Raw genomic sequence first — 22,540 nt, 5'->3', positions numbered from 1 at the left:
CAAGCGCCACTATTTTCCAAATCCCAATTTTTAGTGCACCTCTTCAATAAAGAACTCCTACAAGTTCAATGTGAACTAGAAAGTTTACCTGTTTCGTATGTATATCAGATTGCGAGTTGTAGGTCCTGGGAGATAGAATAACATATTTGTTTAGCTGTGATGTCATATTTCAGTTCAGTTGTGGATGTTTCTTAGCCACTGTGGTCCTCTTTTGTCAGTCGTGACAAAACGAAATTTAGTCATTAATTTTTTGAGCATATGCTGTATGTGAGGCTAGAATATTCAAGGGTGAACAAGACTCATGGAAATGTCTTCTTGTAGGGGAAACCTCAAAACCCCCATAATAATTCTCAAAAGTTTTCATGAAATAAAGGTCATACACTAGAACCAAAAAATTAAAAATATCCAATATGTTAAGGTGCCGTATTTTGGGGTAGTGTGTCCTGAACCCCATCACAATGTTCTAGGCACTGAGCTCCATTCTTCATGCTGTTTTCAGGTTAGAAATGTCTATCTAGCAGGGGAACTATTTTAATTAAATAATGTCTAATGTAGAATTGTAACTATTTAAATGCGCCAAAGAAATTTCACAGAGTCCGATGAGAGAGCATAATAAGGAAATCTGGTCTCTAGGACCAGGAAAGGCCCATTTAATAATGAAAAAGATGTAGAATACAGAATAATTTTTTAAAAAGTTAAAGTATATACATGCCATATTGAATGAGGCTATGAGTTTTCTAAGCAGGGTTTGAATTTGTAATTAGTATATAAAACGAATTAGTGATTTTCTTAAGCATCTTTGTTTTTATAAATAGCACAGAACTTAGGTTTTGCTCGTTTACAGTGGTTAAAATTTTCAAATGACTGGTTATAATATTCCAACATTTGGCAGTGACTTGGAAGTTTTCAATTTTTACAGAAATAGATGACATGGTCTTTGACAACTCCATGATAAATATTGGTGAGAGGAAATGTTTTACCTGTTTGTTGGGTTTTCATCAGGAACTGAAACATAGAATCATGTAGAACAGCCCATCTCAACATGCTTCACTTAAGTAACCCAAATGTCACTTACCCACTTTCCTTCTCTCTCAGTTGTTAAAGCTCATCATTACCTTCCTTCTTAAAAGACTTTGTGTACAAGAGAATATCTCTTGTATTACTTCCCAGACAACTATCATTAGGAGTAACCATTTACTGGAAGATGAATCAATACTAGCACAAGAGGTATACTAATTGTTAAAAGAAAGAAAGGGTAGAAAATTCAGCTAATTAAACCATTTGGTAAGCAAAGTCAGGAATGCTAAGAGCTTATTTTTATAATTTCTAAGCATAAATAACTCTGTGCACTACATTTACAAATAAGTTTTTGTTCATTTTTTCCCTTTAACTGCATATTTTACTCGAGATAGAATGAGATTTAATGTAATATTCTGAAGAAATATATATGTCGCTAAAAATTACTAAAGAAAGATAATTACACAATCCTCAGGTCCTACTTTTAACTAAATAAAGATTCAGATATCTTTTAACTTTTAAACATCACATAATTAAATAGGACTAATCCAGCTCAAGATTCAACTTGGGAATTTAAGTTTGAATTTCCTGACTCTATTGATTACCTTTGAACTATTTGGTTATTGCCTTCAGGATTTTTATTTCCCATTTGTAATCAAATTGTTCTGTAATCACATCTGGCTCTTGAGTAACTTTTCCCTTTTTTGAAGGTTCTTCTGAGAAGAACAGTCATCTCTCTCCCTCTCCCCATCATATAATAATTTTTTTTATTGTTGAGAATTTTAAATTGAGATATAATTGACATATAACATTATATTCATTTCAGATGTACAACATAATGATTCGATATTTGTATATATTGTGAAATGACCACCATAAGACTAGGTAACATTCGTCACTATAGTTAACAAATTTTTTTTTTCTTGTGATGAGAACTTTTAAGATCTATTCTCTTAGCAACTTTCAGGTATGTAGTACAGTATTCCTAACTATAGTTGCCATGCTGTACATTATATGCCCATGACTTTGTTATTTTATAAACGGAAGTTTGTACCTTTTGACCACTTTCACCCATTTTACTCACCCCCATCCTCTTCTTACCGTGGGAATTATTACAACCCGAAGAGGAGATGTGGAGCGAAATAAACTACCAAGGGTAAAACATCTATTCCAGGTATCTTTACTGGTATAGCCTGACTTTATTTAATGATAATGAAGATTGTATTATATATAGTACCATGCGATAATTTTCCTGTATCTATGGTATGAAAGTTTAGAGAAAACTGTTAAAACCCACAATTGTAACAAGCCTTGAAATATGTATAGTTGGAACACCAAAAATCATTTTGGTTCAACAACTTAGGATCAGAATACACAGGTTTTAATGATCTAAATAAATAGTTGAGATATTTACCTGACGTAATTGTGACTACTTAAGCTGTTTTAGAATGTTTTTGGCTGAAGTTTTTTTTTTTTTCCTACAGGAACAATGGGAATATTAAAAGATTATTAGAAAATGAAATTGCTTCACACACAAATAACATTTCTAGTATAAAATCTGAGAATTACGGTATTGATGGAACTTAGTCAAAATCACTCAGAGTTCTTGCAAAAGCAAAGATATTGAACCAAATAATCTGGTTGCTTTGTCACTGGAACAATTATTTTCAAAGTTTAGTCCAAGGAGTTTTAGATTTTGTAGGTATTGAACTCAAAGCTGTGCAGTTTTTTGTCTGCGAATACTGCTATGAGGCCATGCAATGTTTATAGTTCCTATGGTAAGAATAAGGCACTTTCAAGGAATAAAATAAAATAGGAGAGGGGAAAAAAGGGAAAGAAAGAAAGAGGAAAAGGGAGTAAGGGAAACCACAAAAAAAAAGGAAGGTGAGATAAAAGGAGAGTAGGGTTTTAAAAAAACTGTTCAGCTGTTCCTAAATAGGACTTTTTTATTTCTAAAATATATATATATATATATGACCATTTCAACAGGATTACAAAAGACAGAAAAGAGTCAAATATAAAAATAAAACTGGAAGAAAAAAAAAGAAGAGGAAAAAACTTGTTATCCAAGTTTTAAAATGGTAGGTTATATAAAATATATATATTTTAAAATATTTATTTATTTGGCTGTGTCAGGTCTTAGTCGTGGCACATGGGATCTTTGTTGCTGCATGCAGGATCTTTAGTTGCGGCATGTGGGATCTAGTTCCCTGACCAGGAACCGAACCCGGGCCGCCTGCATTGGGAGTGCAGAGTCTTAGCCACTGGACCACCAAGGAAGTCCCCATACAAAATATTCTTGAACTACCTGACTGGATAGGAAAGGAATTATGACAACCATCTGGTAAATGCATTCTCGAGTTAAATTTCAATAAAATGTAGCACCTAAGAACAACTTTGGTAATTTCAAAGATGATGTTAAATTAGAGAGCATTCTCTAACACAGCAGTCCCAAACTTTTTTGGCACCAGGGACCAGTTTTGTGGAAGACAATTTTTCCATGGATGGGGTTGTGGGGCGTGGGTTTGGGATGATTCAAGAGCATTACATTTATTGTGCACTTTATTTCTATTACTATTACATTGTAATATATAATGAAATAATTATGCAACTCACCATAATGCAGAATCAGTGGGAGCCCTGAGCTTGTTTTCACTTGCCACTTACTGATAGGGTTTTGATATGAGTCTGCAAGCAATTGATTTATTATGGTCTCTGTGCAGTCAAACCTCTCTGCTAATGATAATCTGTATTTGCAGCCACTCCCCAGCACTAGCATCACCGCCTCAGCTCCACCTCAGATCATCAGGCATTAGATCCTTACAAGGAGCACGCAACCTAGATCCCTTGCATGTGCAGTTCACAGTAGGGTTTGTGCTCCTATGAGAATCTAATGCCGCAGTTGATCTGACAGGAGGTGGAGCTCAGGTGGTAATGCGAGTAATGGGGAGCGGCTATAAATACAGATGGAGCTTCACTTGCTCGTCTGCCACTCACCTCCTGCTGTGTGGCCTGCTTCCTAACAGGCCACGGACCGCTACTGGTCCGTGGCCTGCAGGTCGGGGACCCCTGCTCTAACACACAGCATGTGGCCTTTCCATCATCCTGCTTACTACTTCTGTGAAGACAGCAGCTTGACTAGTTGTCTTGAGTTTGATGCTGTGGCTCTCACAGGCCTGTCAGATGGTTTGATGAATTTGGAGGGTGTTTGACTCCCAGTGTTCAGTGTAAAGCTTGTTCCATTCCCAAGGACCTGTGAAGCAAATCTTGCTGCAAATCTCATCAGAAAAATACTGCTGTGCAGGCTGTTTTAGTTATTTTACAGTCTTATCTTCCTAGAGCAGAATTCCTGGAATACACTGTTATTATCTTAGCTTGGTCTCAGTATTGTTTAAACTGGGGACAGGAAGTTTGTTTCAGTTTTCAATTCTGTGTCGGGTTCATGGTTATTCATTTAATTAATCTTCTTTAAAGGTGCACATATGTTATATACTTTTTATACGGAAAATATATTTCAAAATAATTTTTCTCTAGGAAAGCACTTGTACTTGAACATTCCTTAAGACGTTTCTAGACTGAAAACTGATAAGCCATGTCTTTAACAAGCCCAACAAACCATTACCCCTTTAATTATAAATGGTTTGCTCTTCCTTAGGTTGGGCATAAGGTAAAGTAGCCTCTGTGTTGAGAGCAGTTTTCCAACTAATGTGGGGCCCCATGGTAAAAAGGTTCCAAGAGTAATGAGATAGTTTTCTTTAGCCCTACAGGCCAAACATCTCTGACTAGTTGTCAGCAGCCAGAATCATCCTCCTTTCATTTACCAAAATGCTGTTTAAATAGCTTTTTCTACATATTCCACAATATATAAAAGATTGGGAATCACTGGTTTAGGGAACTATGTTTTGTGGAAAATGGCATCTCTTAAACATTAGAATCACATGACATCTTTTAATCACTAGAATCCATTGACCCAATGGAACAATCACATTATGAGAAACACACAGAAATGAAGATCCCCTTCATTCAAAATAACATATTTGTTTACTTCCGAGTAAGCAGAGATGAATTCCAGTAAGTTAAGTGAAGCTCTAATAGAAAGCTACTCTAGGTCTTAGAGTTAGTGCTTTGAAGTTGCTTTAAATAAAAAAGCTTATGTTTTCTAAAGACACTCAGAAACAAGGGAATTCTAAGTCTATTAAACAATTGCATTCTAGGTAATTATTCCAAACCATTTCATTTATTTTTCTGCTGAAATACATTTTTCCCCTTTCACCAGTGATGAGAACCACCCAAACCGAAAACAACAAATATTTGTACAAAATTCCATCTTGCCTTATTAGTAGAGACTTCAATAATTGCTATTTTGCTTCTTTAAACTTTAATGTAAGTATAAAATTATGAATTAAAAAATGTAAATATAAAATTATGAATTATAAAATTTGTTCTTATTTTAACCAAGCCATAAAATTTACAACTAATTTGAAAGATGTAAACCTTGAATTCTTTTCTCCTCAAGGTAAGGCTTTGGGAAGTCAAGAAGAAAAAGAATTTGGAGAAACCACCGATCAAAATAAGTAAATAGGTTATTGTACATTTGTTCACAACATCTAGGAGACAATGAATTCATATTAAGAAAATTATATATAAGAAATTATAGAATATTTTTTGTCATTAGATACTAGCCTTGGTTCCTGATGACCACAGAACCAGCATATCAGCCCTGGATTGCACACTTCTGGACTTCTGTCTCATAGAGACCACTGTTATGGGCTCTGTTATGTGCAGTCAAACTTAATCCTAACATACTATGGGTTGCCTTCATGAATTCTTACTGCCCTGCAAGGTAGGTATTACTATCATTCTTGTTTTTACAGTTGAAAAAACAAAGACTCATAGTGGCAAGTAATCAGCTTTGGAAAGAGCAAAAAGTTATTGTAACAAAACTGAAATGAGATTGGGGCCAAATTATAGAGTATCCCAAACGTCATCTGATCAGTGGTGGGATATAAGCAGTGTTCAAGAAAGGTTTTCCTCAGTTCTATGAGGGATGGTGTAAGTTGTGATCAATTAAGCAATCATTATGTTTGTTTAAGGACAAGACAAGAATGCAAATATAAAGTGGGGAATAGATGAGAGCCCAGGCAAGTAAAAGTGAAGCCTAAGATTCATTGAGTGTGATGTGGGAGTCAAGATGAATCATCTTTGGAGCACTTCCTTATGTTATGATTATAAGAAAAGATGTTTAGCGCTCAGTTTTGCACTTTCAAAATATATCAGTTACAATAAATATATTGAGTGTTTGCCTAATTAAGTACCATATTTGTTAGTGAACTTCTATAGATATAACTTGCTTCCTTTGACCAAAATTCTCATGGACCAATATGTTCCCTACTGCCTTTGAATTTTCTCTGTCTCACTTTGATAAGACACTTATATTTGCAAATTTATCCAAGTTGTGTAACCTAACTCATGCATTTTGAGTCTGAATATTGAGCCAGTAATATACCAGTTATCCTATCAAGGCAGATTGCTGCAGATACATTTTGACCAGGGAGTCAAATGTATTATCTGACCAGGATATTAAGGGAGTATATATAGACCCAAGCAGAACAGCATCTAAGGATTTCCATAATTATGTGGGCAACTAATAATAGCCACAGCTTGACCTGTGGATGGATGGTGGCAAGAAGCATGAAGGTGAGCCAGAAGACTTCAGTCTTGAGGATCTTTGAAAAAGGATTTGTGGTAGGAAGATCAGGGATTGAGTTTTGGTCCAGTAATTTATCAGTCGTGTGACTTAGGGCAAGATGCTATAGCAATGTTCTCGTACATAAAATGGGTATAATACTTCCAATATAAAATTGCCCATTATATGGTAGGGGCTCATAAATGTTTGTTAAATCTGAGTTTTTTATTCTAACTGGCAAAACAAACATCAGGAAGAATTTCAGCAATCTAAAAAAATAAAAATTGAATAAATGCAGACACTCTATGTTCTTAGAAGATTAAATACTGTAAATGTCAATTCCTATCAAATTACCTTACAGTGTTAAGTATAAGTTTAGTAAAAATGGTAAGAGAACACTTTTTGGACATGGAAAAGTACTTGAGAAGAACAAATAGGTAGGTATATAAAACAAGATTCTAAAAAAGGAGTAGGGGATTAGTGAGAGAAAGACAGTGAGGAAAAGCTCTAACAAATATTAAAACAAAAATTATAATAGTTAAATGAGTGAACAGGCACAGATAACTTCAACGGTACATCCCAGAAGTACACCCTATTATTACATAAAGTTCAATAATTTAAAAAAGGAATCACTACAAATCAAATTCAGTTCATGAATTTGGATATAACAATTTTGAAAGAAAAGCTAAGTAATGTCTCAACTCATACTGTATGCTGCTGTAAATAGATAAATATAAAACCAGAATATAACACAGAAACAAAAGTTTATTAAATTATTGGACAATTAATATTTCAATTAAATTTTGAAGAGATAGAAGAGTTCACAAAGATAAACACTAAAAAATTTGAGCAAAGGAAAATGAAAAGCTTTTGTAAGTTAAACAAAAAACCTCCAACCAATACCAGATATATTAAGAAATATATATTAGGAAAAAATTGTGTCAAAATGACAAAGTATCAGTATTACTTAATAATTCAAATCTCATACAAATGGAAAAAAACCCCAAAACTGAGCAACTTACTTGAGTTTATTATTTTGGCACATTGAGGATCTATATAAATAAGTTTGGCAAGTTTGACAAATTCACTCATACTCATGAAAGAAAGGTAAACAAAAAATTCACAGTAGCATGAAAGATTTCAAGAAATACCTGGGGAGTGTATAGCTGCTAACAGATCAGTTTGTACATCAAAAGTTAACTTTGCTTCTAATTTCAACATAGCTAATTAAATAAATTACCGAACAGCCTAAAATTCTTCTTCCTCTCTTTGTCTCCACACATCCTGCAAAAATATAAAGCACCCAAAATAAGCAAGCAGTGAATAAATGGTAGTAGTCAGCATCAACAAATTAGTTAACTGGTAAATAATGGAATAAATGCAAAATATAGTCCTTTAGAAAAGATTTTTATTTTCTTGGCACACAGACATAAAAATGACATTTGCCTACTAGATAGAGCAGTTGAAGACATATCAGAAATGCATTGCAGTTCACATAGGTTATAATGCTCATAGACAGGATGACAGGTCTCATGTTTCCTCAATTATCTTTGAAATGTATTAAATTATCACAGCATACTGGTTAAACTGGCAAACTTCTCAAGTTAAAAAGTAAGAATGATTTGAATTAATTAAGAACCAAGGCACAGAACCATTTTCAATACGTAATATAATGGTACCTCGTCCAACATCACTCAGGAATGAAGTATTCTATTTAAATGTTTTTTAGTCAACATTTATCCCTCTAAAGTCTAAAACTATTATTTTAACAACCTTTGATGAAGTAATGTGTAACATGCCTCTTAAACTTTAAAATAGGTCATGCAGATTATAACAATGTTCTTTCATTAATATTCCTAGTAAGGAATATGAATCACTTAATTTTCTACTGCAACACGATATCCTAAAAATTTACTGAGGTGGATATTTGCCCTACCATAGATAACCCAATATGGTTATGTATTTAAAATTGTCAACTTGTTTGACAATTATTTATTTATTAGAGTTAATATATTCATTTACTTATTTATTTATCACATTTAATCATCAGCCAGCCATTGCTTCTTGCTTTTATATTTAACATATTTAATGTTGGTTTTCGGTTACTTTTCTTACCACTTTTAATATAGGAGTTAAATTAGAACAATAGAACTATGTGAATCTTTGATGACTAATGGTTCTGCCTCTCAAGGAAGGTCATTCTTTTTAACTGCACAGGTTAGAGAAGGTTATACATTGAGCAATAAAGAAGGAAGGGAAACTTGGAAATCAATGTGTTTATAGACTGTGGTCAGATTACTATCACAATGGTCGTTAAATCTGTAGGATTTAATCTGCTTTAGGTTGGGAAACCAGGAATGAAGCTAGTTAAAACTAAAGGAGGGTCGAGAATGGGTATTTGGTATCTGAAGCATTTTTACATTTTTACTACCCAGAAGTTTTAGCTTACTTGTTTTTCTTCTTTATTTTTACTCCTTCTTCAGAGTTAAGGTTGTTGGATATGTGACCTCTAGCTGAGAAAAGTGTTATTGCACCATTATTTTAACTATAAATACACAATTGAATAATGAAATGGATTTTTGCAACTATTTCCTTTCAACTGTAAGTATAATGATCTAATTTAAGAGCCTTCTTGAGACAAAAACAGACAGTAAAAAAAAAATTCATCTAGAAAATAAGTACTATTAAAAAATGTCAAATCGTATAAATGTTAAAAGCCTTTTTCCTTTATGACTTTTCCAGATTTAAGGTGTGTTAAAATAACACGAAAAGCTTTTCAAATGATTATACTGAATTCAAGATAACTACTGAATTCATATCTCTATTTATATTATGTTAAGATTGTTCTCAATGTTAAACTTGTCAACACATTTTGGTTACTAGGAAACCAGTATAATACACTTTTACACACAAACTAAAAATAGTTATTAAGTTTTAGAAAACTAATATAGTATTTTTTGTCTTTAAAGTTCTCATAAACATGGCCAACAATTTGCGTTACGAAAAGGTAAACCATCTCATAGTAGGACACTGGCACTCAAGACTAATTTTATAAAACTGTTTTTAGAAAATAAATTCCTAATGCTTTGTGGTTTTTTCATATAACCTATGCATCATTAGCACAAGTAAATTATGTTAAATATACTGTTGAAATTCATTATATTAAAAACATGTTAATATATCAGTGAAAAAAATAAAAGCACATTATAAACATCTGTGCTCCAGTTATGAACATATATTGCAGGTGGACACTTCTATGATTCAGCATTCATTTAGTATCTATTGAATGCAGTGTGGAAGGTGCTAGAAATACCATAGTAAAAGTATTAACCACAGCCTATTTGGTATATATTGTTACTGAAGAAAATATATACCACCATTTAAAGATACTTTTTCATTTCTTTCATTATTACATTCTCATATTTCATTTTCACTTATGTACAAATAGAAGATTACATGATTTTTTCGTTTTCAAACTCTGGATTTCAAATTATTGATTTTTCTAGGCATTTGAAGAATACTTCCTGAATTCAAAAGACAAACATCCTATTTAAAAAAAGAAAAAGAAAAACTAATGCTTTACAGTCTTACCTAAATCGGGCATCAGTATTATATGAATGAGATTTTAAGAATGACTTTAGCATGTGCAGATAAAGCATTTACATTACATTATTACCTTGCATTCAACAATAAAATTGATTGCATACTTAAAGCAATCATATGCATGAGTCAACTATAAATCATAGAGTGTTTCAAGAATAGTAGCAATTGACCAGGCTTGTGTTTCACAGCTGAAAGGACAGTATTGGCCATTCTCGTTGGTCAGTTCTGGAAGTCCTTTCCAAGGGGATCTTAAAGAAAGAAAAGCCATTTTATGAGATATAATCAAACACATATCTTGTTGGATTAACAAAATAGGCAATACACCTGGGTGCTTTTGTCTTCTCTTTTAGAAAACAATATGTACTCATTTACTACAAAATAAAACAGAATATCCTAAAGCTTACGTATAAAGAATTTAGATTGAAATTATTCTTTGATATTCAATCTTTTGGATTTAAGACTTTCAATTACAAAGGAATCCCTTTATGTATTAAAAACAGAGGAAACTACCATCCCAAGCAATATATAAGTATAGATACAAACATCCTCTCAGGCCTAATTTTATTTCTTTTGGAGTAAGTTTATGAGACTCAAATTGTAATTATGTGACTGTGTTATGTTTGATCTTGACAAAAATTATAAAATGAATATGAAATAATGAAGAAACACTGGATTATGACTAGGAAAAGAATGCCAATTAAAAACAATCTAAATTTCCATACTAATTTCTCATTATCCTGAATAATAATACAGTTAGTATTTATTGTGCATTTATTATGTTCTAATACTAAGTGCTTTATATACATTATCTCATTAAATGCTCACAGCAACTCTATAAGGTAGGTATCATAACTATTCCTATTTATAGAGGAGGTAAGAGAAGTTTATGAAGGTTAATGACTTGTTCCAGATCTCACTATCAAAACACAGCATTATTAGCATATCAAATTTATTCTTCATTTTGATGTAATGTAATCCCTTAAATATGAAATGAAAATTTAAAAAATTACAGAATTCTGTAATGTTTCATTTTTTTGGTTCATTTTTTGTTTCATTATTATGCTTTGTAACTTACATATACTTTTCTGAAGATATGAAATATTTCATAATAAAAATGAAAAAATGATTCAATTAGGTAAATATGGCAATATTTTGAATAATAATTAATAATAATATCAGCTAGGTACCATATTTCAAAAAACTGTCATAGAGAAATAGAAGACATAGAAAACTTATTCATTTTCAAGTGTTCAAACTACTTCAGAGTAACATGTCAGATTACTGAAGTTGGGTTCCTGAGTATCTATAATGGGCTAAATTGTGTCCCCCTCAAAATTCATATGTTGAGGTCTTAACCCTCAGTACCTCAGAATGTGAATTTATTTGGATATAGGGTTGTTGCAGATATAACTAGTTAAGGTGGATCAGGGTGGGCCCCTAATCCAATATGATTGGTGTCCTTACAAAATAAGGAAATTTGGACACAAACATGAACACAAGGAGAATGCCATGAGAAGACTGGAATTATGCTGTACAAGCCAAGGAAATGGCAGAAGCTAGGAGAGAGGGCTGAAAGAGATCCTTCCCTAGTACCTTCAGACAGAACATGGTCCTGCAAATGCCTTGATTTCAGATTTCTGGCTTCCAAAACCATAAGACAATACATTTGTGTTGTTTAAGCCACTCAGTCTGTGGTGCTTTATTACAGCAGTCCTAGCAAACTAATATAGCATCAAAATTAAGAAACAAAACAAACTTACAGAACCATTAAATGCTGCTCATAATTGGATATGAACACAAGAACGTGGAAGATACCCATACTTGTATAAAGAAGTCCCCTTTCCCTTGCTTTCTGAAAAATTCATTCCTCAAGTCATTAGGTGGGACCAAGAAGGTCAGTAACTACAGTTGAGGAGGGAAGGAGAGAAGGGTAGCAGGAGTAGCACTGAGTAGAATGTTAGAGTCTAGGGGGTATGAGGAAGGAGTTCACAGCAAGGGTGGGGGTAGTCCAGAGCCCAAGTGGTGCAAGGAGAGCATCCATGCATAAGAGTGGCCTACATGGGGTTGTCAGGCCCAAGGAAGGTGAAGAGGGCATCTATGTCTTGTGGCACCCCAGCATGGGATATCAGAGCTAGAGCAGGGTGAGCTGGGTCCATGTGGTGGCGACAGCAGAGTATAAGTAGTTTTTAAGACACTGAATATTAAGCAACAAAGAAGAATGATTCCTAAGAAATAAGAAAAAAATTGAAGTGAGTCCTATGATTACTATACCTTCCTGTCTTGAGAGAGCTTCTAGGATTTGACAAAGGGAGGGGAACCCAGGTGGATCCTGGCAGACTCTTTGAGCTGAAGAGATGGAATTGAGAGTCCAGAAAGACCAAGACAGCTAGAATTTTCAGGTCAGAGTACTAGAGATGAGATAATTGCACAAACAGAGAACTCTGGAGACATGTAAAGGGTCCCACTCAAGTATTCGCAGCATAATCATTAGCAAATACACAAGAGAAAACTAACCAAGGATGCGGAAAGAACCACCCAAAAGTATTAGATGAAGTAGTACCTGCCATTCAGAGAGGGTCAGGAACAGTGCTTATTCCCACCAGGTAGATTTGAAAACTTTGTAATTTTAGGGAAATGGGATAGAGAACTCAGATGAGTGTTGACTCATTAGTGTAGACTAATTAGTCCTGAACTAAATGCTGTTCTGGTTAGGTCCAAAAAAAGTTAAAATCAAGTCCTGAAAAGATCAGGCTGTTTCCAAATAATTTAACTGCATTCCAAACTAAAGTTCAAGAATATTTTTATGGAAATACAGAAAAAAATCCAACATCCAAGAAAGTAAAATTTACATCTAGCATCCAATAAAACACTAATAGGCAAAGAATAGGATAATATTAACCATAATAAGAGAATATCACGAGTGAAACCAACCCAGAAATCAATTAGCAAACAAAGACATTAAAATAGTTACTGTAACTGTATTCCATATGTTCAAAATATTAGGCAGAGACATGGAAGAGATACAAAAGACCCAAATCAAACTTCAAGAGATTAAAACTACAATGTATGAAATGAAAAACACACTGAATGAAATTAATGGCAAATTAGATATAAGGATGACAGCAGATTTCTTGTCAAAATAGTGCAACAACTTTAAAGTACTAGAAGAAAAACTTGTCAACATTGAATTCTATACACAACAAAAACACCTTTCAAAAAATGAAGGCAGATACTTTTTTGACATACAAGAGCTTAAAGAATTCATCATAAGCAGACCTGATATAATAGAGGAAGTCCTTAGTCAGAAAAAAATGATACCAGATGGAAATATGGATATTCACAAAGAGATGAAGAACACTGGCAACTATGTATTTATATAAGACTTTTTTTCTGTATTATTTAAATAACCTCAAAAGATAACTGATTGAAAGAAAAATATAACAACGTAGTATGGGCATTATAATATATGTAAAAGCAAAATAGATGACAATAATAGCATACAGGTCTGAAGGGAAGAAATGGAACTATACTATTTTAAGGTTCTTATAGTACACCTGAAGCACTATATCTTCACTTGAAAGTAAACTATGATAAGTTAAAGATGTATACTATACACCTAAAGCAAACATTCAAAAAACTGAAATAAGAATAGCTAATCAGCCAACAAAAGAAATAAAATGGAAATAAAATAATCAGTCTAAAAGAAGCAGGAAAAAAGAAAAAACTAACAAAGAACAGACAGGATAAACAGAAAGCAAACAGATTTATACTTAACCATATAAATAATCACATTAAATGTAAATGGTCTAATCATCCCAATTAAAAGGAAGAGATTATCAGGCTGCATAGATAAATAAGACCCAATTATATGCTCTATGTATAAGAAACCTACCTTGAATATAAAGACACAAAAAGGTTAAAAGCAAAAATATGGAAATATATATATCATTCTCACAACTAATCAAAAGAAATCTGGAGTTATAATAACTATAAATAGAGTATAACCTTTAAAAATTGTGAATCACTATATTGTACACCTGTAACATATAATATTGTACAGCAACTATACTTCAATTAAAAAAACAGATTCACACACAAAAAAATCTGGAGTGCTTATATTAATATCAAACAAAGAAGATTTTGGAGCACAGGCATATTGCCAGTGATAAAGAAATTCATTTCATAATGATAAAAGGGTCAATTCATCAAGAGAACATAATAATTCCAAACACTTATGCATCTAATAATAAGGCTTCAAAATACCTGAAGCAGAAACCCATACAACTCCAAGGAGAAATAGACAAATCCATAATTGTAGCAGAAAATGCCAATCAATATCCATCTCTAGGTAACTCACAGAACAAGTAGACAGAAAATCTGTGAGTACTTTGTATAACACTACCAACCAACTTGGCCTAGTCAACATTTTAAGAACACTCCACCCAACAACAGCAGGAGGCACAGTTTTTCACTTGCAAAGAGTTTAGTGACCTAGTTAGAACATATTCTGCATCATATAATAAGTATCAATAAGTTTAGAAAGATAAGTCATATTAGATATATTCTTTGACCACAATAGAGTTAATTTTGAAATCAGTGACAGAAACATCTCTGGACAATTCCCAAATATTTGAAAACTAAATAACACCTTTCGAAATAACACATGAGTCAAAGGGGAAACCAAAGGGGAAAACAGAAAGTGTTTCAACTGAATTAAAAAAAAAAACACAACACATCAGAATTTTGGGGTATTGCTAATTTAGTACATAGTGGGAAAATTATAGCACTAAGTACCTATACTAGAAAAGAAGAAAGGTCTTTAAATCAATGACCTCAACTTACACCTTGAAAAAACAGAAAAAGACAAATTAACCTGAAGTAAGTAGAAGAGAATAATAAAAAGTAGAGTAGAAATCAATAAAATAGAAACTGAAAACCAATACAAAAAGAAAACCAATGAAATCAAAAGGTGGTTCTTTAAGAAGACCAATAAAATCGATAAGCCTCTAGCCAGGCAGATCAGGAAAAAAAAAGAGAAAATACAACTTATCAATATCAAGAATGAGAATATTGACATTACTACAGATTCTATAGACAATTTAAAAAGTAATAATGCACTTTAGATGAAACCATTTCTTGAATTGTGACTTTTTTTTTTTACTTATTCTATCATTTATTGAGGAAAAAGTTTTACATATTAGGGTAAAGCAGTAGAAAGCAGTGACACGGAACTCCATCATTTCCAGCCTCATGTAGCCAAGAGAACAAGGCTTGAGGACTTAGTGGGGACAGTGCTGGCCATGCATCTCCCCACAGGTGACAAGTATTTTTGATCTATCTTTTCATTTAGTCTTGACAGCAAGTAATGAGATATTATTCTCATTTTATAGATGAAGAAATTTATTTCAGAGAGGTTAAGTAACTTGTTCAAAGTCCCATGCAAAAATAAGCAGCAAGGACAGAATTTGAAATTCAATCTGAATCCAAAGCTCATAGTTAAAGAATATTATGCTATCAAAAGTAGCTACAGGAAACAGCAAGATATAAAAATGGAAAGGTAGTTTGAGAAAAAATTGTGGGAATTAAAGAATTTGGATTTCATTCTGTAGCCAGTGGGGAGTTACTGAAGATTTTTAAACATAAGATTAAAATTGTGAGTTATATTTCCAAAAGATTGATCTTGTTTGGGGTAATATGCCAAAATGGAGAAAAGAGAGTGGAAGTATGGAGGTTATTGCCTAGTCCATAGAAAAGGTTATGAGTTACAAATCAGGCATTGGCAACAGAAAGGAACACGGTGGGCTGTTAGAAGGAACAGAACTATAATCAAGTCTCGACAACTATCTGGATGTTCTGGAGAGGTAATGAAGTAAAATTTAAAAGTACCTGGGGTGTTTAAGCTTGCAGAGCATGAATAATGCTAATACTGTAACAAAGATGGGAACTATAGGAAGAAAAAACATGTGAGAGAAAATGAGTGATGGCAGAAGGCCATCTGAGGTAACAAGTTTATCAGGTAGCTAAAAAGTAGAAGTGGAGTTTATGAAAGTTAAAAATTACCTGAAGAGTGAAGATGTGAAATTAGGTGAAATATAACAGAAGACAAGTCAGATAGAAAAGAAAGGAAGATCAAGGATAGAGTTTTGGAGAATGAACATATTTAGGTGCCAGGAAGCAAAGCCAGAAAAACAGTAAATAGAGCCAATAGTGTAGTGGTTAAGAGCACAGCCTGTGAAGTCAGCTTGCCTGGAGTTCAGTAAGAGCTCTACCAAATTACTTGCCATTTGACTTTGTATAAATTACTTAACTTTCTAAGGTTAATTTATAAAATAGAGACAGTAGCTCATATCTTGAGTTAGTATCTCGTCCGTGTTACATGTACTAATATATTAATCCTCAAAACAATACCAGCACATCCATTTAAGATGAGGAAACTGAGGCTCAGAGAAGCTAAGTAACTTTCGCACAGCCACATAGCTAGTAAGTGGAGATGTGAATAACAATAATAGGATAATAATAATAGTAGTAGCTATTTTATATAGTTTTTTGGATGAAATGAGTAATGTTATATGAATGCATTTAGAACAATATCTGAAGATAGTAACTACTCAATAAATATTATTTGCTATTATTATAGTTGTTACTATTACTAGGTTAACAAGAGAAACCTAATGCTGTGGCTAGCATAATGTTTTTCATGAAAAGAGGAAAGCAACAATGTCAAATACTATAGCCAGATCAAAGAAGAGAAGTGAAAGGAAGCCATGGGATCTGGGAACCAGAAAGGATCTTCTTGAGTGGCTTCACCAGAGTGGTGAGGGCAAAACAAAAGCCAGATTGTACGTGGTGATGACTGACTGGGTGTCAGAAAAGAAAAATAAATGAGGTTAATTGTATAGAAAATGTACTGAAAAGAGAACAGAATGATAAAACAAGGCTTGAGGCAGGAACAGCATGAAGGGACTTTATTTTAGGATAGGCTGCAGATATCTTTGTAGCTTAGGAAGGAGGGATCAAGTGGAATACCAAGAAAGGATAACTATTTGACAAGGTCATGGAACAGGTAGAAGGTATGTGATTATAGGTAAAGTAGAAGAATCATCTCTGCAGTGCAAGATATTCTTACTCCTCGTGGAAAAAAAGGAAGAAAGAGAAAAGCAATGCAAATATTGAGAAATACTTTGGCCAGTAAACGATGGAATATAAGAATGTTCACATCACACAGACTTCAGACTTAATCTCTAGATGAGGCAGAAGTGTGACAGGATTAGGGTTTCTGTGACTATACTTAAGCTAATGAAAATAAACTTTAAATAAAAAGAAAAATTTTGACAACACTCATGTTGCTAGATGGAAGTCCCTCATGTTCTTATAATAGAGGAGATAAAACTATGTTGTTTATGCATATTTATGCATAATTATTCTGAGCAATAAGATGTACATATATCTAGGTTTAATCTAGAACTTGTGAAATTAAGATACCTTTTGACTGAGTTATATCATCTTATAAATACACATAACTCTGATACTATTTATCTGCTAATAATTAGGACAAAGGAGGTGACAAATGGGTTTGAAATAGTCAAAACACCAACACTGATATTTTAATTATAATGAAATCATTTCTGAAGATTATTTATTGATATATCTTTAAATCAGTTAACTCAAAAGGCCCAGCCTGAGACTTTTAGTTTTTGTATTTATCCTGTGCTAACCATACCCAAAAATATCAGCTAAATTTTAAAAACCAAAGACTATTCCACCACATGTATAAATCATGCAATATCAAGTCTTTAAATTAAATAACAACCTAAAATAATTAAAAGAAGTTGAAAATTACATAGAACTTGTGTTAAAGAGTAAAGCTTTCAAATTTCACATAGAATATACTGAAATGAATTCTAAGGAAATGCCATTTACTAGCTAATAAATAGACTAAACATTAATTTTTTTTTTTTGCGGTACGCGGGCCTCTCACTGTTGTGGCCTCCCCCATTGCGGAGCACAAGCCCCGGATGCGCAGGCCCAGCGGCCATGGTTCACGGGCCCAGCCGCTCCGCGGCATGTGGGATCTTCCCGGACCGGGGCATGAACCCGCGTCCCCTGCATCGGCAGGCGGACCCTCAACCACTGCGCCACCAGGGAAGCCCTTAAACATTGATTTTGAAAATTACATGCCCTGACGACTTACCTCTCAAGATGAACATAATGTCGAGAAAGAACATTTTTAACCAAAAATATAGTCTTTGAAGTAATCTCGGGACCCATCAATTTGGAAAAATATAATTTCGCACGAAGAAAATACCCAACAGGCCACAGCCACTCCTGAAAAAGATAATTTAAAAGTGAAGGAAAAAAAAGAGCTGTGGATATCAAAAATTATTTGAAAAATAACTTTAATTGAAAACTCAAAGAAGAAAAATTAAATTCTTACAGGTCCTTGGTGATAATTGAAACCTTTAGCAAGACTGTAGTTGTCGTTGTCTAAGGCATTGTCATAAGTTCCACAGTAAACCATATCACTGCAAAATAATTGAAATTTAGGTTAAAAAAAGATCAGCCATTACACGGAAAGCATTAGAAAAATTTCCTAATAGCAAAGGTAAGCACTAATCAAATTATTTTGTTTTCCAATCTCTAGACTAAAGCTCATCATCCATTTAACCTTAAATTAGTATATACTGAATGCAGAATGTGTTAGGGAATGATTAAGAAACACTTACTGCCTAATACAAAAAATATAAAATATACAGATATCTTGCCTTCAAGGAGGCACTAAATATTGGTTGAATTTAATTATTTCACTAGGCCTCTAATATACTTATAATAATTAAAATATACACAGAATAATTTGAATTAGTAAACATTAAAGATAAGGTTTTATTAATTATTATATATTGGAAAGATTGTTTTTTAAACTTCTCCATGAAGTTATTTTAAAATTAAGTAAACTTGGTACATTATTAGATTATAAATAGCAACTAAATGCACACAATTTACACATACTTACAAATTAAAGTTACAAACACTGCAACATTTAATACAAGACAGTTATCTACACTCTGTTTAATTAAATTATTACTTTTTTTTTTCTTTTAGTGAGATAGATAGAACTTGCAATGAGTAAGCTTTTACTGTGGGTTTTAGTTTTGACCAGTGGTTCTTAACACCTCTGAAAATATTGAGAATACTTTAGAATGCAGATAAGTACACACACATAAAATTTTGCATCTCAAGACTGAAATGAGTACATAATAAGTCAGGAAAAATCTACAAAGGTAAAGGTACTACAAAAATGAGGATCTCTCATACATGAAAGAGCAAATTGATGATGGGTATCAAGCTTTAAAGCAAAAAAGTAGAAGAAAAACAGAAAGGTCATTAGAAACTCAAAAAAAATTGAAAAAGAGAAGAAATACAAAATAAGATAAACACATAATCATAAAAACAAAATTATTTATTGGTTTCAGTAAAAATAGTGGTGTAATTACTTAGAGAGGATGGAAAGGGTTTGTGGCAAGGTAAGGACAGAGTTAAATCCTCATCTGTCATCGCAAGCAGTAAGCAAATAATGTCTAATATTTAAAAGAATCAAGAAACAGGTGCAAACACATACCATTTAGAAATATGGAAGGAACTACTACGAGCAACAATTTAGAAAATCAAGGTTGTCTCTGAGGAGACAATACATCTATATTTCCAATGTTAATGATAATCACGTATGACTTTTACAGTCAGAAAAAAACAGGCATTAGAAAATATTCATGACATATTAGTTTATAAAATTAAAATTCTTTTACTGATTATTGAATATAGGACAAGCCAAAGGCATTTTGAACACTGATGTTTAATGAAGATACAAAACGGATTTTTAAAAATTCAGTTTGAATGCAATTTTAGAGATTTTATTGATAAGCAAAAAAATTATGGCTTGATGCAATAAAATATCCACAACATGGGGCTTCCCTGGTGGCACAGTGGTTGAGAGTCCGCCTGCCGCTGCAGGGGACACGGGTTCGTGCCCCGGTCCGGGAAGATCCCACATGCTGCGGAGCGGCTGGGCCTGTGAGCCATGGCCGCTGAGCCTGCGCGTCAGGAGCCTATGCTCCGCGACAGCAGAGGCCACAACAGTGAGAGGCCCGCGTACCGCAAAAAAAAAACAAAACAAAAACAAACAAAATATCCACAACATTCTTAATACTTATACTTTAACTTACTCTGGATCCAAAGTTTTCATGCCAATATGAATATAATTGTATATTAAGTATAATATGAACAAAATTCTTAGTACTTATAACTTACTCTGGATCCAAAGTTTTCATGCCAAGAGGACCAAGCAATTTTTCTCCTGCAATCTCCAAAGCTTTCCATGCTTTTTCTGTAGTAAAGAGCTCAGGGGCCTAATGAGTGTTAAAAACAAATATACAAACTTTTTAAGATCACAGAGAATTAGTGTCCACCCACTTTGGAAAATAGACTATAAACTTGGAAAATAACGAAAACTTTAAAAATACAGTGCCGGTCAGAAATCAAGTGCAGATGCCTAATCAGACCTAATCCTATCAGGCCAACTTGGAAATGCTGATCTTGGCCTTAGAGGTTAGGAAAGCTGTTTGAGGTGATTGTTTCCTTGTGTCACTTAAGAAAGTATACTAGCTCCAGAATGAAGCTGTCACAGCTACAGTGAAGGCAGAACACATTTAAACCCATATAATTCATTCTTTAGAAGATTTACAATAGCTTCCTTTAAGTTCATCTGGAACTCATTTTTTGCTTTTAGGGTCATAATATAATACAGAAGGATTTGCACGAGTAAATTTACTTGTGATGTAGAGAAGGAGAGAAAGCATTGGTGACTAAGAATCTGCATTAATTTTAAATGTTAAATGAAATCAAATGCACACTGAATCAAAGCTACCATTATGTACCTTAGTATTTTTTATTCTACTATAATTAATAATACTACATTTAATACTCTTTTTGACGAAGTGGCAACATCTAGGCGGGCATAGAAGAACACATACCTTCTCTATTTTACTGTATTTTTAGACTAGGTATAGGGAAAATAAGGAGAGTCTAGAATTCTTGGCTAGACAGAACTCATTAGTGCAATACAACAAAGAAAACGGAATGTGAATTGAAGCTACCCATATTAGTTCATTAGTCCAGATGTTTCCAACTAGTGTGCTGAGGCACTGGTCACGGCACAGGTGTGCTGAAATACAGATGCCCTCTGCTTTCAAGACAGCTGGGTAGGGCCTGGGGCTAACTGAAGCAGCTGGATCTGGCAGCGACCTAATCCATTTGGGCCAACATGCTGTACAAATATCATCATTTTCTATGTGTGTCATTGAGAAGAACTTCATTAGTCATCATCCATTATTTTCTATTTTTTGACACCAAATGTTATAGGTTAATGGTGATATGCATAATGCTTTATTCATCAGAAAAGACCATATAAAACTAGCTGGTAAACAATGCACTTTTTAGCAATTCAATGAATTTGAAAACAAATGGGAATAAAGAACTAAATAAACACTATCATAATAATATTTTTGAAATTTGGAAAGAACAGAACAAATCACTTACCACAACCATTGCTATGGTAAAATTAGGCCTGAGCTGGTAGTCACACCAAGGGCTTGAAGCTCCATAACTATCTTTGTATATGCCACGTTTATGCACCAGATTAGAATGCTTTTCATTGACATCGGAAGGGTCTTCTGACACATAAAATAACTTTTCAAAGTTATCTTGTATTTTTCTGTTCCATTCATCATATGAGACTCTCACAACTTTTCCTGAAACATTACAAAAGACTTGGTAGTTTTAGGCATTCAAAGAAACCCATACATTTAGTTACAGCTAAAGAGTAATATTTAGTCAATAAATTATCCACTTTTTAAAACTGTCAGGGCTTTCTGAAGAACACTACCCAGAAATTAAAAATTATCTTTCACTGTATTACCAAAAAAGGATTAGACTCTAACAAATGATCCCAGATCATTTGTCTTTGTTTGGATCACTCTTACATTTGATAAAATTATCTTTATTGAGCACTTGAAAGGAGGCTAGTTTGAATTGAGAGGTGCCAGAAGTATATACTGTATTTATATATATATATATATATATTTATATATATATACTGCATTTCAAAGACATAGTACTCCCCAAAAGAATGTAAAATAATTCATGAATAATTTCATATTGATTACATGTTGAAATAATATTTGG

The 22,540-nt window shown here is 33.3% G+C and overlaps 1 protein-coding gene across 3 annotated transcripts in view; it reads right to left on the bottom strand.

The window, feature by feature from the left end:
* Positions 1 to 8,099: 8,099 nt before the first annotated feature.
* The window catches only part of AGL (amylo-alpha-1,6-glucosidase and 4-alpha-glucanotransferase), a gene marked incomplete at its 3' end in the record, with an annotated part of 80,158 nt that continues 65,717 nt past the window's right edge, over positions 8,100 to 22,540 (bottom strand). For 2 of the 3 annotated variants that reach the window (XM_079929154.1, XM_079929155.1), the window contains exons 30-34: positions 21,896 to 22,107; positions 20,609 to 20,706; positions 18,741 to 18,828; positions 18,498 to 18,631; positions 8,100 to 10,554 (exon numbers count right to left, since the gene is read on the bottom strand). In XM_079929154.1, coding sequence (XP_079785280.1) covers positions 10,437 to 10,554; positions 18,498 to 18,631; positions 18,741 to 18,828; positions 20,609 to 20,706; positions 21,896 to 22,107 — 650 coding nt within the window. Of the gene's footprint in view, positions 10,555 to 18,417; positions 18,632 to 18,740; positions 18,829 to 20,608; positions 20,707 to 21,895; positions 22,108 to 22,540 lie in introns of those variants that run through there. The other variant, XM_079929156.1, reaches the window with a different exon arrangement.

This window comes from Stenella coeruleoalba (genome assembly GCF_951394435.1).
Source record: "Stenella coeruleoalba genome assembly, chromosome: 1".
Lineage (NCBI taxonomy): Eukaryota > Metazoa > Chordata > Mammalia > Artiodactyla > Delphinidae > Stenella > Stenella coeruleoalba.
Note: the sequence above shows the minus strand (reverse complement) of the source record. Positions and strands in the feature narration are given on the sequence as shown.